The 15,908-nt window shown below is 33.3% G+C and overlaps 2 protein-coding genes across 2 annotated transcripts; one reads left to right on the forward strand and one right to left on the reverse strand.

Annotated features, from left to right (window-relative positions):
• Positions 1-2,413: 2,413 nt before the first annotated feature.
• LOC146529035 (DNA replication complex GINS protein PSF1-like) lies at positions 2,414-3,568 on the reverse strand. The gene is made up of 3 exons (XM_085203384.1): positions 3,288-3,568; positions 3,139-3,203; positions 2,414-3,064 (listed from the first exon to the last, which is right to left on the reverse strand). The coding sequence occupies exons 1-3, from the start codon at positions 3,357-3,359 to the stop codon at positions 2,614-2,616; spliced, it is 588 nt and encodes a 195-aa protein (XP_085059510.1). The 5' UTR covers positions 3,360-3,568; the 3' UTR covers positions 2,414-2,613.
• Positions 3,569-3,867: 299 nt separating this feature from the next.
• cact (NF-kappa-B inhibitor cactus) lies at positions 3,868-15,396 on the forward strand. Its single transcript, XM_085203382.1, has 5 exons — positions 3,868-4,379; positions 6,225-6,550; positions 11,253-11,341; positions 12,232-12,426; positions 12,813-15,396. Exons 1-5 carry the CDS (start codon positions 4,042-4,044, stop codon positions 12,894-12,896), a joined length of 1,032 nt encoding a protein of 343 aa, XP_085059508.1. The 5' UTR covers positions 3,868-4,041; the 3' UTR covers positions 12,897-15,396.
• The last annotated feature ends 512 nt before the right edge of the window (positions 15,397-15,908 follow it).

Genomic DNA, 15,908 nt, shown 5'->3' on the forward strand with positions numbered 1-15,908 from the left:
CCATACAGTTTGTAATAGAAAGTAACTTTTCAATAAAAATGTGTTTAAGCATAAGTCAGAATTTTCCAGACTGTACCAAAATGACCACACAGCCAAAATAATTTTAAGTCCAGGCCGGTCCTGGCGCAGAGGTACAAGCGTGCGACTGTTCGATTCCTCGCTCTGGTAACGACGCAAAACCACGGCATTAAGTTCGGCGTAAAGTGAGGAACGGAAGCGTCTTAATGGGAACGTAGTGTGTTAGCACTGGCTTCCGAGGTTACCCTACGTCTGCAGCGTCTACGTGCCCTGCTACGTGCGTAATATGGGATACAGTGTAAAGCTACTAAAAATATGTGGAATAATTTAAAACATAAACACATCTCGATTGAATTTATTTCTATCGCTTTCAGGTCTCGTAAATCGTTTTAAATAATAAATAAGTGGGTTGGTTCCCGGCGGCTACGCGGTGACTACGGGGTGACTACGGGGTACGCGCTGGTATCTCCGATCGCCCTGACGATTTATTACACTATGTTTCGTCATATAAAGTTAAATTACGGCCAAACTTCGAAGTGAACTTAAACAGACAAGTTTCGGCTTTGTGCTCGTAGCGCCGAGGCCGCGCCGGCTTTTAAAGCGCCTTGAGTTACTTATGTTATGTTTTGCGTTTGTATTTAGTATGCCTTATATGTTATATCTATACTAAGTAATTACAATAATATAATAATATATTATTAAGCTGAAGAGTTTCTAGAGGCCGTCGTGGAGCGGCGGCACAGTAGGACTGTAAGCGCGACGCTCGTGGGTTCTCCACGGTAGCACCAGTTAGAAAAATAATTATTTTTATTTTCTCTTATAACAATAGGCGTGGCTCCGAGTTCAACCACACAACATTCAATATCTCGAAAATAACGGAGAACTAAGTGTCCATATCCTTAACACTCACTTCGCTCTGCCGCTGCCCACTATATATTTATGGGATAGGGACAGCGCGAAGCTAAATAAATATTTGTTGGAGTAGGATATTCCAATACTTTACCTATTTCCATTTAGAGACGCGATGATTATGTTTCATTTCATGACTTGTCTCAGCGTAAGTCTAGGTAGGTACTTATGTTTAACATAATTATTTTGGGCCGTTTGTAGCGCAGGGGCTCTCACACAGAATTCTGGACTGACTGAGCAGAATTCAACGTCGCCCAAATATCAGTATTTCCCTAGTGGAGATCGAAGCTACAGCCGTCGCGCATCTATTCAACCCCAAGTACACAAGGACCCCAAGTACATTGTGTTTGTGTGTAATACATATGTAACGTAAATATTTCTAAGTGTTTACCAGCAAGGCTGCAAGGGCATCGGGTCCACGCGCACTAGGCTACTACAAACGGTGACCGTCGCGCATCGCTCTGGGTTTTTTGTTCGATACAAATTATATTTTTAAATAAATTTTCCTTAAAAAATGCCTATTTAGGTAAATATTATTAATTATGTGTTTTATTCGAATTTCCCAGGAACTTTACCTAAATTGTTTAAGGAAACTGTTAATGTTTAATAGTGTTTTAAATATAGTGTTTTTAATATATAAACAAAAGGCCCTCGGCAATCGGCCCGTATTTATGAGCCGCCCTCAAGTTTGAGATCGATCTTGAGATGCCTTTTTTATTCATAAATTATGTATCTATGAATGATACCGGTATCACAACACATCACACAAGCAATCTCTGGATGGTAGTGTCGTACGCTTGGTTACCTCTGCCTATTATGATAAATGCTGATAATATACATATATTCTGTAAAGGAAATGATAGGATGTAGTCAGAATACTTGTTGAACCACCTTATCGCCACGCTGCGTGTGGAGTGGCGGTATTGCGTTGTCTTCACAGGTCAGAGATCAAATCCACAACCATTGTGTTATCAGTTGAATAATGTCTTATTGCACTACAATGACTCTGATTATATTAAGTATATTATGCTATATTTATGCTTATAATCATTTTTGCAATCATAAAATAACCTGAATTTGAATTTGGATTTATTGACATTGCCCTAAGTGAAAATTGAAACCACTACGAAAGAGTTTATAGTCTAACATTGACCAACTGCAATGTGGCATTTCTGCTGATAAAATTGTAAATAAAAAGTAAATTATATATAATTGTAAACCCAAGTGAAAGTTAACTTAGAACCATTGCAATTACAGTCAAACCTGAGACATTTTAAAAATTATTGTGTAAAACATTTTTATCACTTTTATGACCAAAATAAAGTCATAAAAACAATACAGTAAGAGCACTTACTGTCTCAATACAATTAATTATATATATGGTAAATTTTTTTGTATTAAATTATTATCAACTAAAACTATTATTAAAATAAAAACATTATCCTTTTGTAAATAAACAGTTCTTAAAATAAAATTAAATCTACAATACCTTAAAAATATTAATTTATTTAACTGTCTTAACTTTAAGTTTAACTGGTTTTAATTTTACTTTTGCTTAAAAGAAGTATTTGATGACAACCACATTTTATACATTGTTACTGTTAGATTACAAATTTAGTTTAAAATCAGCCTTTAAAGGTTATTCTTAAATCTTCTTACATATTACAGTACAATAAAATCTATAAATTAAGAAATTTGTTTCAAAACACCCTGTCTTATAAGTGTCTGACATTCAGAAGTAGGCAAAAAATGTCTGCTGTTCCTTTTCAAGGTGATCACATCACCATCTTCCAATTCTAATTTTCCGTAATCACTTAAACATATGACTTCTATGTACAAACTTTTAGGTGGACGTAAATTTTCTGTAAGATCTATTCCGTTATAGCCTATATCTTCACCTAGGGATCTCATATATGTGGCGAGGTTTGTTGAATATTTAGAAAACCATTGATATTCATTGTCTGATAGTAAATCTCTTACATCTGGTGGTAGAACTGACCCAAATTCCCAGCGTAACACTTTTATTTTGGTCATTCTATTGTATAAATATGCAAGAAGACATCTTTTATTCCTTTCTAATGCAGAATGCCGAACTTGAACTGTGGTCCACAGTGATTTATTATCAGTGGTTGCATTTCTGTAATATTATATGCAAATGTTTATTTTAAAATATCAATTTATATTCAAATTATACTCTTTTCAGTTACTCACGCGTCTGTCATGTTCATTTTAAATAATGCGTGCATTTCTTGGATGATCTGACGTACTTTTTCATCCTGAAATCAATTGACATAAAGAATTATTTTATTTCATTCTATTTTTTGTAGTATCGAAGCACCAAATTTTGGTTAAATCCTTACATTATATTGATCAATAGTTTCACGATTTCTCTCAGCTTCTTTTAATAATTCTATAACCTTTTCACCAAACATTATTTTCTACTTAAGGATAACTGCCTACTAGGTTTTATGTATTAAAACCTGAGAAATCTTTGAAATTAATTTAGTGTAATTAATGATTAACAACCATTTACAAAAATACTACTTCATTCTTTTGTTTTTGAAATTGTAAACTAAACTTTTAAAGTGACAATTAACATTTAACAATATTGAATATTGCTTGTTGTTGACAAAAGAACGTTTAAACATTGATGTACAATAATATTAAAATAAGTTACTTGTAGTTAAAGAAAATAATACTGAACACATTTCAATTAAATTAATATAAACATATATTCAATATTTTTTTTACTTATTGGTTCATTACACGTGACAAAATAGAAAAAAAACTATTTTATAGAAGAATCATTTTAAGCTTTGATAAGTAACAAATATATTTTAGTGTGACAATCCGAATCAAACATTTTCGTATGTCGCAGTTCGTGTTCATGTCCACTGACGTCACTTATGTCTTATATTGTCTATAGTTCTATATCCATCTTGCTCGTTGAATTTTTAATCATTGCGCACGCGTTCTTGCAGCGACACGGTTGTTTTCGCAAATGAAAGACAATACTTAATAAACCATGTTTATGTGCTGTTTTAGAGTTTAATCTTATATAGCTCCTTTTGATTTTATGTTTTAATTGTTATATATACAAGTGTGTTTACAAAAATGAGTGCCAAAAAGGGGTTTGAAACAAAAGTTTTCGATGACCAGGAGAGCGACGTTGGTTTTGAGTCCGGACCTGTGAGTGAACAGCTGTTGTCTTCCGAGGAAGTAGATATAGCGGAAGAGAGCCCAGTGGAAAGTTATGAACAAGAACAAGTGAACAGTGACACGGGGTTAGATAGTGGTTTGTGCTTGACAGAGCCTCTGTCTAATATTAACCTTAATGAATCTACGCCTGTCGAACAACAAGAGCCATTCATTAAATTTAATATTGAAGTTGAAAGACCACAGGATATCCCACCGATTTCTATACTGTTCCAGCAAGATGACGATGGTGATACGTAAGTGCTTTGCTTATACAAACTTGTTTTTTTTGATGGGATGCATATATGAATCGAATATAATGATGAAATACCTTTACATACATAAATATCAAACATCTTTTTTAGAAAGAAAAGTCATTGGATGCAGAATTTAAAATAAAAATTGTACATTAACTGACATTTTAAAATATTAATACAGCATAATGAAATTGTATAACATGCTGTATAAGTGATGCTAAAGTACAAACTTTACTTTTATAATGTTTTTATTGTTGCTGTGTTATTGTTTATGCCTTTCTTACTTTGCCATTTTTAATAATGATAAGAATAGGAGAGTAATAAATTTACTTGCATTTCTATAGATACACATATACCAAAACATACATACATATTTACCAAAATTTATCATATTTTTCCTGTTATGTATAGTAATTTCATGTAATATTTCACATTAATCATATAAATTTTAACAAATAATTCAATTTATGCTCAACTCCATATATCTCTTATCAGTATATATTATTATTTTTATCTATACAGAGTTCATTTAGATGACCATCATGGTAATAACATTTCATTATGAGTTTTATTTTGTAATTCATAAGGTCTACTTTTAAATATACAATATTTCCCAGTTAATTATCTCTTAAGAGACCAAACCCCTATTTATTATTTTGCTGGAACAAATTGAAGTGTTTTATTTATGTTTTATGACAATTGTTTACCATGAATACTTTTTTAAACAACATTAAATAAATGTAAAATAGAATGTAGTGGGATTTATAAGTGCATCTTGAAGCTTGAAGTAAAAAAAAATATATTTTTAATAAAATTAAAAAAAATATTTCCAAAAAAGGATTTTTTTTCTATTCCTCTGTTAAAAATATTTGGTTAACTTTTCTGTAAATTTTTACACAAAAATGTTTCGGTAATAAAATATTCCTTTATCTATATATATAAAAGGACTTGTCCTCACTGACTGAGGTAAGACGCACGCACAGCTGTAACCGCTGTACGTAGAAACGTGAAATTTGGACAGATGTTTACTTTCGTAATCTGGACATCCACTAAGAAGGATTTTGAAAAATTTTAACCCTAAAGGGGTGAAATAGGGCTTCAAAGTTTGTATGGAAAAAAATTTAAATCAGCACCGATTTTTATAAAATTTGAAATTTAGATTTTTAAAAGTATTTAATTGAACACATGTTTCATCGTTTTCTAGAATTCTCTCCCTAAGGGTGCAAATAAGGGGTTGAAAGTTTGTATAGGTTTTTTTTTAAATCGTTACCAGTTTTTATAAAATTTGAAATTCAGACTCTTAAACGTATATAATGAAACACATGTTTCATGGTTTTCTAGAATTCACCCCCTAAGGGTGCAAATAAGGGGTTGAAAGTTTGTATGGGAAATTTCTTAAATCGCCACCGATTTTTATAAAATTTGAAATTTAGACTCTTAAAAATATTTCATTGAACACATGTTTCATGGGTTATTAGACCCTATTATTATATTCATCCCTAATTACGCAAGCGAAGCTGCGCGCATCCGCTAGTCCTTTAATAATAATACATAGGGTTTGAGTGGAGATTGAGTCCAAAACCACCACTTAAAGTCCTCTTTTTGTTAAAAGAAATGATCAAACATTTACTATTTTACTTTTTTATTGTACTTATAAGACTGACTATATAGACATAAATTGGCAAAAAATATATATATATTTACGATTTAATGATACAGAAGATGATTTTTTGTTTTATTTTAAATGTATCCAAATATTAACATTTACATTTATCCAATTTGGTTTGTATTTGCATATTACAGTGTACCAGAAGTCTGTGTATTAACATAAGTATAACTTTCCAGGCAGCTACACATTGCAGCTGTGCACGGATGCCAGAAATCAGTCGGTATCTTAATAAGAGTGTGTCCAGACAAAGCATGGCTAGATATACCAAATGACTATGGTCATACACCGTTACACCTGGCCGCTATGAGTGGTAATGCGGTTGTTGCCAGAATGTTAGTCAGAGCAGGAGCCACCTTAGATGTGAGGGATTCCACAGGAGAAAATCCTCTACATAAAGCAGTTAGTGTAAGAAGTTTGGAGTGCATACAAGCACTGCTCAGGCCTATATCGGATGCTTCGTCCCCAAACTTTTCAACAATTGTCAATCAGAGAAATTATAAAGGTAAAATTTGGTTTTCGTTATAAATGCTTTTTTATATTTTTTATTGGAAGTCTTCCAGTAGTTCCAGTTGCACAATATAATAATATTGTATCCAAATTTGTTTGGGTCTTATCACAGAAGCAATTGTAGATGGTGTTATAATTATAGCACCGTTTACGATAAAATATTTCTGAAGTATATTTTATGATTTACATGGACCATGACTCTGCCAATAAACACAAATAATTACATATTATTAAGTAATTTGAACCATAGAGACCTCTCCATTCTAGTATAACCTGTCGAGGTGTTACTCAAGTAAACAAGAATAAAGTGCTATGTGTAGAAGTAATGTTTACGGAAATTAAAAAGTTAATCGTCTTGAAGTGATGCGATGTGACGTCACCATCGATCCATTAGAACAGCTCGAGGTCACAGATGATAGCGCTACGCATTCATGGACTATTTTCACATCAACAATTAGTGTGAAACTTAGATTTGATGTACTTATCGTTGATTAATATATTTGGATTAGTTTACTGTTATAGGGATCAGTGTGCCGCTGTTACGTTATATAATTACAAAAAAATAATACAAGTCTTCAATCTCGCCATTGAGCTAAGTCAGTTACGGAAATCCCAGCGACTGCAACGCTATTAATTATTTTCTATGTACTATATGATTCAAGAAGTAAATACCCAATTATAGGTTTTCCCTATCATTGGTTTGAGTTCCAAATTTCTTAGAAATAGATGTGGGATATTGTCTTTCCCTATAGGACGGATTCTACTTACAGGATTACTAATTTTCCTTTTAGCTGTGTCTTCAGTATCACATTTTAGATAAATAGCACGCTCTGCTCTCTCACGCAGAAACTGTTCATAAAATTTAAAATACATATTAATCAGTGTGATTCTCTTATCGGGTCAAACAAAGTACCTATAGGCATATTATGATAAGTCCTGCTCTCCATGACCTCAAATTCAGATATGAAACAAAAAAAGATGAATGATGTATGCAACTTAACGCCTCAAATACATTTTATCAATTTATCATTATAATTTTTATTGCAATTATCTTCAAATTTAAAGCTTATGCCAATATGAGTCCTTTACGCTCATTTTTCCTGTTTATCATTTGTTCCATCCGACGGTTGTCCAAAAATGTCAAATGTTGGGTGCTTAGAGAACGAATGCAAGGCGGATATCTAGTTCTGGTTTACGTTTACCGGATGCCATTGTCCTCTCAGGAATTGACCATCAGGACGTGTCTAACACGCGATTGTACGTCATTCAATAAAAAAAAAAGGTTTCACTAGGATCTTGAATTGTTATAGAAACCTGTTTGTGCAGACATTGTTTACGCGTTCGGTCTCCGGCCGCGAGACTCAAGGCCTCGATCGCGCTCTGTGCCATCGAATTCCCACATCAGGGAAAATTATATAGTTATGAAAAGTCCTCCCTGATGGTCACGATATACTCGCCCTTGCAATTACAGTCTACATATATCCCCAAAACGGATATTATTTATGGAAAAATATTACAAGTCAGTCTATAGATGGTTAGTTCTTACAACATTGGATAGGAAAAAATATATAAAGTAACAAATATTTTGGACGTAAACGTAAAACCAGTAAAACCTGCTTTAAATAAGACATAGTGTGATGTTTTAAAGTAAATTTGGTTTTCCCTGACTTTGAGAATTTCATTAATAACGTATTAGCGTCGGTCGAAATAATAAACTGCACGGTCGGGTTTTCCGAAGTTATACAATGTCTTTCAGTGTTCTTTGATGCTTATTTGCATGGGTAAAACCATCCATCGTCGCAACCTCGCCGTCGCAACCCTATACCGCGGTGCATGCGAGACCTTCTTTACTTGATTTTGTGTTTATATAATGAAAGGAAACGACCGAGTATCTCGGAAATACACGTTTCTTAACTAAAATAACAAGTAAAGAAACTTGGAAATACCCAGCTGTTAAAAATGGCACCAAAAATGTAAAAGCGGTCAGCGGTCGGCAGTGCCCGCACTTCACATTCGCTCAGGTCGGTGGGTATTCCCGACGTCGGTGAAAGCACCACACCGCACGACCGCGCGGCACGCCGGCCCGTGCTCGGCGCAGGCGCAGAGACCGCGTTAATTGAAGCGCTGTTACGTGAATGTTAAGAGATCGTGGATTTTCCTACCATTATATATAAAGTCAACGGGCGATGTAATGGTTGCCATACTTGAGGTGACATTTGTGTAAATGTTAGCGACGTAACCATGAGTTGAGGCCTTGGAGAAGCTGTTATGTAGTATATAGTTCTACATAAAATCGTGCCATTTATGATGTAATATATTGGTCAGTTAAAATCTTTTTCACATTTACAAGGAATTAAGTTTTTAGAATTTTTTTATTTATTATTCAAAGCAGTTGAGTTTACCTCGAGTTCAATGATTTACCTTATAATGCGAACTGGTAAAAAGAATGACCTATAGGTAAACATAAGACACCTGAGACACTAAGGAAAACCACAAGCCATCCATGCGACGCACCCCAGCTGCAGACAATGCCAGCTGGCATCATTATTCTCCGTGGGGATACCCACGAGAAAGTTTTCTTACAAAGCCTCGGAAATTCCGGTCTGTCGTCATTACGTGAACACAATCGTTACTTGTACCGTTTGTGATTACATCACGCTTATAGTTCCTCCTGCAACTTTGATGAAAGGTTGATACAACCACCTAAGACACCTAAGATTACATGGCATAATTAAATTTTACAGCTTTATGAATATTTAATGATGTATTACAATCCTAAGACATATTTAGACATTGAAATGAAAAGTGAGAGGCTAACTTAGATAGTTCACACTTTTAGTCAAATGGTCAACGACACAGGCGATGATCAAATGTGAAAACCCCACCGAGTGTCCGGTTTTTTTTATCATTTCCGAATAATACTACTCCTTGCATCACAACTTCAATAAAAACCTATAAAATATGAGCTTATATAATTTCCCCAAGGATTATTTTAATTGTTTCGTCGTCGTCTCTAGTAGAATCTTCGCCGAGTCTCAGTCTCAGTCACGCCCTTGCCCAATTAGCATTCAAATCATGAGAGAATACAAAACATTGTTTATCACCTACAGTAGTTTATCTGGCGGTAATCGTTATCAGTCGTTATCAGTCGCTATTGTTTTATTGAACTTGGACTTTTTCATAACATGTCCTTTAATGTCCTGATTAAATTATTTATAATAACTTTAATTTCAGGTTATTTCTTGTTTGGTTGTTTCCCAACCAAAGACATTATAAAAAATATATTTTTATTGAATCACATTTAAACTTTTAGAAGATTGGTTAATTACGGAAACGTTGAAAAATATCGTCAGCCATATATAGAGGGCAATACGTTGGCACGCCGGCGTCACATTGTTGGGAAAACCCCAGGCACCACTCCCCCCGCCCCGCCCCGCCGCCGCTCGCCTCGCCCGCCTCGCCTGCGCGCGCGCACGTCGTGCCGTCATTTAAATACCGCTGCATATTATTATTATATTGATCTCGTAACTGGCTTCTACTATACTACAAATAATACTTACTTACAAAAGCTACAAATAAATTTGATTCATTGTACTAGTATTTTAAATAAGCAGGTCGAGTGGTGTAGGTGGTATGAGCGTGTCTCATTAGACGTTTCTAGGCTCCACGTGTAGATCTGTTTATGTTGACGTACGGCGCGGTCGATGGCTATTTTGCAATGGAATACGCACATTCGCGTCTATAACAAGATGGTGGATTGATGTGAAGTCGTGGGAAGGGGCCCTTATACATAGGTGTTTCATTTATCAAAGTAAACACATATCAAATAGTTTTCGAAAAGCATGGCGTGCAAATATATTGATGTTGTACAGAATATCTAAACATATGTACGTAGTGTACGTACTATAATAGTGTTCAAAAGGCGGGGAGCGCGATCTATTCTGATGTGGCTATAAATAGCGTTGGAGCACTTCCAATGTAGACGTTACTTGTAGAGGTAGCTGTGACCGCAGCCGCAGGAACCAGTAGTTCAACAACCAAACGAACTCGTCAGCTTTATGATTTTATACAGATAATATAAACTTATGAAAAAATTACGTACTAATTTACAGGTTTTTAAAAGTGTACGTTTTAAAAATTTTGCATAGGTCGGTAGTATTTGCAATTCATAAGTTGCTATAATTATAATTTCTAACATTTTTACTTCATTACGATGCGATGATCTTTTTTTGGAAAGAATTTTCTTACAATTACACTTTTATCCATATAGGTTTATATTTATAAACTACGATATACGTTACTGAATTCTATTCTTGAAAATAATGTAAATCACTTCTTAAAGAACCAATTTTGCTTTCATCTAACTGGAACAAGAAATTTTAACTAATATTATAACCCCTGTGCAATTGAATATCAATGAACTAACCATATTACTAAACATTAATGTACTACTAAACATATGCGTATAAATTTTATAACGATGAGTGCGTGAGTCAAGAGGCCAGAGGCACGTCAAAGTCAACGCTTCCAATGTTTGAGGAAAAAATGATGATTTTACTTTGAAAGTCTTATTCCGATAGACAAATGTTCTCATTAATATGTGATGGTCCTGATAGATGCAATCCCAGGATCCCCCCAACATAATGTATTATGTTGTGTGCCGGCACCTAACGCTGACGTCTATTTGTTTGTTACAGGGCAGTGCTGTGTGCACCTGGCGGCGCGAGCGGGTCACGCAGATGTGTTGCAAATGCTCGTGTACTTCGGCGCGGATGTTAACGCCAGGGTAAATATCTACTTTACTTGTACCATAGTGCCTAGATATTAAAGTAATGTAAAATAGCGCTCGCGGCCTTTCTCTCTGAACGGGGGCGACGCGAAGTAGTCACAATGATGGGAAACCCGCTCTAATCTACTGATAACGATAACGTCGGGGTTTTTTTGCCTCGCAGCTGTAAAACTTTGCAATCTAACATAGTAATGTGTACCGGGGTCTCCTCGAGGTTGTAAAAAACCCCCATTTTCCTATGGAATCGGTCAAAGTACAAAAACGTGCCTAATACACGTTTTGGTTTTGGTTTATTTTTTTTTGAAGGGTATCGTGATGGTTGTGAGCTCGATCCTCATCTAAACCGTTGTTACAAAACGGAGCGCGGCGTTGAGTTCCATCACTTACCACGCGGTATATTTTATCCGGGCATGGAGTGTCTTAATTTTTGGATCTCGTTGCCTAGTCTAGAAATAATCCTTCCTTAGCAGTCGGGAAAAAACTTGCTTCTATTTACTACTACTACTACTACTATATAGCTACTTTTTTATCCTTTGTATGAGAAAATCTGGTCTACAATACTTTCTTTAATGAACGTTATTTATATAATCTTTGACTCACAAAAATAGTACACAAAGGTTAGATATAAATAATTGTCAAAAATAATAATATTTTTTATCTCTTTTAATTTGGGTTATTCCGTTTAGTATCGCGCTATTACTGCAATATTAAGTTAACAACAATTAAAGTGCCTACACATCGTTATCATTTTGGTTGTGAAATATAATTGTATATAATATTATGGAATACAACTGTCTTGTCGGTTCGCTTGGGTATTATTGTACATACACTAAAAGCTACTATTACTACATATAGTCGTAGTCATTAATCAACCATTTTGTTTCTAGGAGGCTCTCGCAGGGTGGACCCCTCTGCATATAGCAGCGCGACAAGGAGACGCCACTCTCATACATAGCCTGCAGCGTTCCGGCGCGGTTCTGTTACGCGACTACGCGGGACGCACCGCGCGTTCTCTTGTCACCACGAGAGATGCTAAAGTGTTGGCGATGCTGCCGAAAGACGACGATGATAGTGATGATGAGGTTAGTGTCTTTAGTGCCTGGCTCACGTGGGCTACATGTTAGAGGGAAGTGTTAAAGATATAAGGAAATTATTCATGTATTTTTAATTGCTGTTGTTGAATTTTAATTACATTATGTAAGTTGTTTGTTTACTACTTTTAGATTAATACAAGGAGCTGTAAAAACATAAGAAATAATGTCAAGTATTAGATTTCATATTAATTTCTGTAATTCATTGAAAATTTAAATTACAAAATAGTTCTAAGTGGTTTGTAAATACACCCAACCTACAGTGTGTTGACACTAGATTATCTGTATCTGCCATCTTATATACTGAATGTGTTGAAAAAAAAATACTTTTTTTATAAACAAATATCATAAGTAAAGTTATTTTTTGTCTTCCACAGCCATGTCCCTGCTCCTACGATAGTGACAGCGAGACTTTGTTCGACAAAATACGACAAAGTGTGAACCCCATCAATGTCGCTTGAAACCGACGAAATATCACCACCACTGAACCATAGGGGAAATACATAATACTTCAGTATTATGAAGAGATAAATGCCTATTTGTTAGGTAGGTAAGCTTTAATGTACCGAATGAAAATTGCTGAACAGATTTTGATGATGATTCCCCTAGTTTTTAAATTCTTGGATTCTTTAGTCCGCGCATAACATATTTATAATAATTATTCTGATACTTATATATTGTAATAATGTTATTATATTGTTTGTAATTGACAGCGGGGTAAAATGTTACTTATATATTATTTTTAAAAAAGGCCTTTTTTATTTCTTGTTTTCTCGTTTTCATCGTTATTGAAACATATTAAAGTAAAACTGATTATTGTTTGGCTCATTTTAGCTTATAATTCTTGAATAATATTTTTTTACACTTATATCCTTTTACTAAAGGCGCAACTTTATTGTATAAAAATTATCGTTTTCCTCATACGCTTTGTAAAATGGGAAAGCCTATTTTTATTGATGCGGTTTTAACAAGAACATGATGTTGCTTCACTATGCCTTATATAATTAAGGAGCGACCTGCCCGCGACTTCGCCCGCTTGAACTTATTGTTAATTTATAATCAAATTAAATAAATTTTTTGCATAAATCGTTATAGAAGTGTTCTTTTCTCTCGAAAAAATGTTTAAATTTCATAGGATGAAGAATGAAGAGTGAGTCACTAAGTTCCAAATTATGAAAAGTATAGTGATTTATGGCTTATTAATTAGTATTTTATCGCGCTGTCAATTTTTTTATTATAATTTAAATTATATGGGAAACATTTCTTTGTTTCTAATAATTTGTTTATTTTTGTCACTTTTCATAAAAAACAACACATACAATATAATCGATCAAAAGGAAGTTTGTAAAACTATTCTTTTTAAATAAAAATATAAATACCTATATATTTTTATAATAAAAGTATATAATTTCTTATGTGCAAAAAATGATATATTAACTGTGGCGTTAAACATATGACGTCTGTATAGTCATTGGGAATCGAACCCAGGACTTAAAATAACTGAGCCAAGGTCGTAAAAGAGATTAGGCCATATGCTGACAAAAACATTTGTCAATTACACGTGAATATTTCTGTATGTCACTTTATTTTCGAATAATTTCATTTGTTTTAAATGTACTATATTTCCGTAAAAATATTTCCGTGTAATATATATGTGTAAAATTTATGTTATTACATTTTTATGATAAAAGTGGCATAACTCAAAATTTCGGATTTAATATAAAAATTTGAATTATAATTCATATAGATGCAAATAAAGCAATGTACATTCAGTTCGATATGTGATAGAGTAAATAAAACATATTTTCATAATAGTTCCTGCCACTTTAGAACTCCTGTAAATCTTCAGTTACTTCAGTTAGTCCTCTTTTCCCATGATGTCATGTGTTAGCATATCAAAGAACCACTTAATTTCAATAACTTAGAAATTCCTGTTTACTTTGAAAAAAATATATATTGCTATATTTACTTTTATATGAGTATTTTGTTATTCCATGGTGTTTTCCCATATATTGCAAATTTTTGAGTTGGGTCATTTTTATTTTAAAATGCAATAATATATTTTATATAGGGATATAGTCTTCCTATACATATTGTTTATCTTTAGGTTTAAACTATATTATGTAATATTTAATTTTTCCTTTTTCTGTTATCTCATCTTTTTTATTCTATTTTTTTTATTAATAATACTCTCTTTCATCAAAACGTTCTTGTCGGTCTAGTTGTCATTCATTTTTTCAAAATAAAAGAAAAGATATGTTTATACCTAATTTCTGTAATGTGCAATATATAATATAGCTTTTAAAGGCTAATATTGTAGGTTTTATTTTTTGAAAAATTAAGCTGATAGTTTTTATGTAGTTTCAAATATATATATTAAGGGACGTATGTATATTAACGTGTATTATTGATTGTTTATTGTATATTTCATTATTATTTTAAATTTGTATGTGAGAATCTATTGTATGTAAGGAAATTTGTCGATAATCGTCTTGCTCTTACTTTTGATGAAAGTGAAAGTTAAGACGACTTTAACAGAGTGGACTGCCTACAGTCCGCGTCCACCGTCTACTGTCACTGTCCTCGTAGTGACTTAACTCTTCGCCGAGTGAGGTCGGCGTACACCGCAGTTGTGCACTGTGTAGTGTTCAAACTAATGTAAGATAACTTGTTCTGCTAGTCTTTATTGTTTATTAAATTATAATTGATTCAGTTATGCAGATATTTTATTTCTCGACTTACATTTTTTAACACCGTATGGCATTTTGATCTTTTTTATTTATAGGTGATTTTTTTTTACCCCACATATGCCGCCTATAAATTTAAATATTTTATAATTACAATGTGTACGCCTACCTTAACTAGCATTTTGTCCTATTGTAAGTTAGTTTGTACTGGATTCCTAGTAAATTTTGTATAATATATATTATGGTTTCAGTTAATATATAGAATATTATATTGGAGGTTCTTTGATTTTCCTCGTTTGAAATGACTAATTGATTCATGTTATCTGCCAATGGGATATCTTTTAAATTTTATCTAAATAATGAATAATAATTAATTAATACCCTTTTAAAATATAGTTTTTTTATTTATAATATTATAAAAAAGTAAATTAGATAAGTACATAATAATTTTACAAATACTTTATATGATCTTTTGTCAAGGGCATCCATTAGACAGCTTAGTCAGCTGACGGCACTGCTGACCATCCTGTTTAGACGTGATGTAATATTATCCGTAATTACTGACTTCTCGTTATTTATAATATACATAAATAACTATATTAAACACTCAGATGCGATGCGATTTCTGTTCTCATTTTAAATTCAGATTACGTTAAAAAAATAAACTATTATTCTATTATACAGGTGAAAGAGGCAGCGCTCCTTTTACTGACACTGCATATAGGGTAAAATATTTCAAACCCAGAACTAAAGAAATTATTCAATACCTCAACAGTTTGGACGCAG

This window comes from Heliconius melpomene, chromosome 19, assembly GCF_056956725.1.
Source record: "Heliconius melpomene rosina isolate 202511_hmr_F chromosome 19, ASM5695672v1, whole genome shotgun sequence".
NCBI lineage: Eukaryota > Metazoa > Arthropoda > Insecta > Lepidoptera > Nymphalidae > Heliconius > Heliconius melpomene.

Coding starts and splice junctions, on each gene's coding strand:
- LOC146529035 (XM_085203384.1), bottom strand. CDS start 3,359: ATGTTTGGTGAAAAGGTTATAGAATTATTAAAAGAAGCTGAGAGAAAT. Junction 3,204..3,287: donor AAACTATTGATCAATATAAT/GTAAGGATTTAA, acceptor AATTGATTTCAG/GATGAAAAAGTACGTCAGAT. Junction 3,065..3,138: donor AAAATGAACATGACAGACGC/GTGAGTAACTGA, acceptor ATAATATTACAG/AAATGCAACCACTGATAATA.
- cact (XM_085203382.1), top strand. CDS start 4,042: ATGAGTGCCAAAAAGGGGTTTGAAACAAAAGTTTTCGATGACCAGGAG. Junction 4,380..6,224: donor CAAGATGACGATGGTGATAC/GTAAGTGCTTTG, acceptor ATAACTTTCCAG/GCAGCTACACATTGCAGCTG. Junction 11,342..12,231: donor GCGCGGATGTTAACGCCAGG/GTAAATATCTAC, acceptor TTTTGTTTCTAG/GAGGCTCTCGCAGGGTGGAC.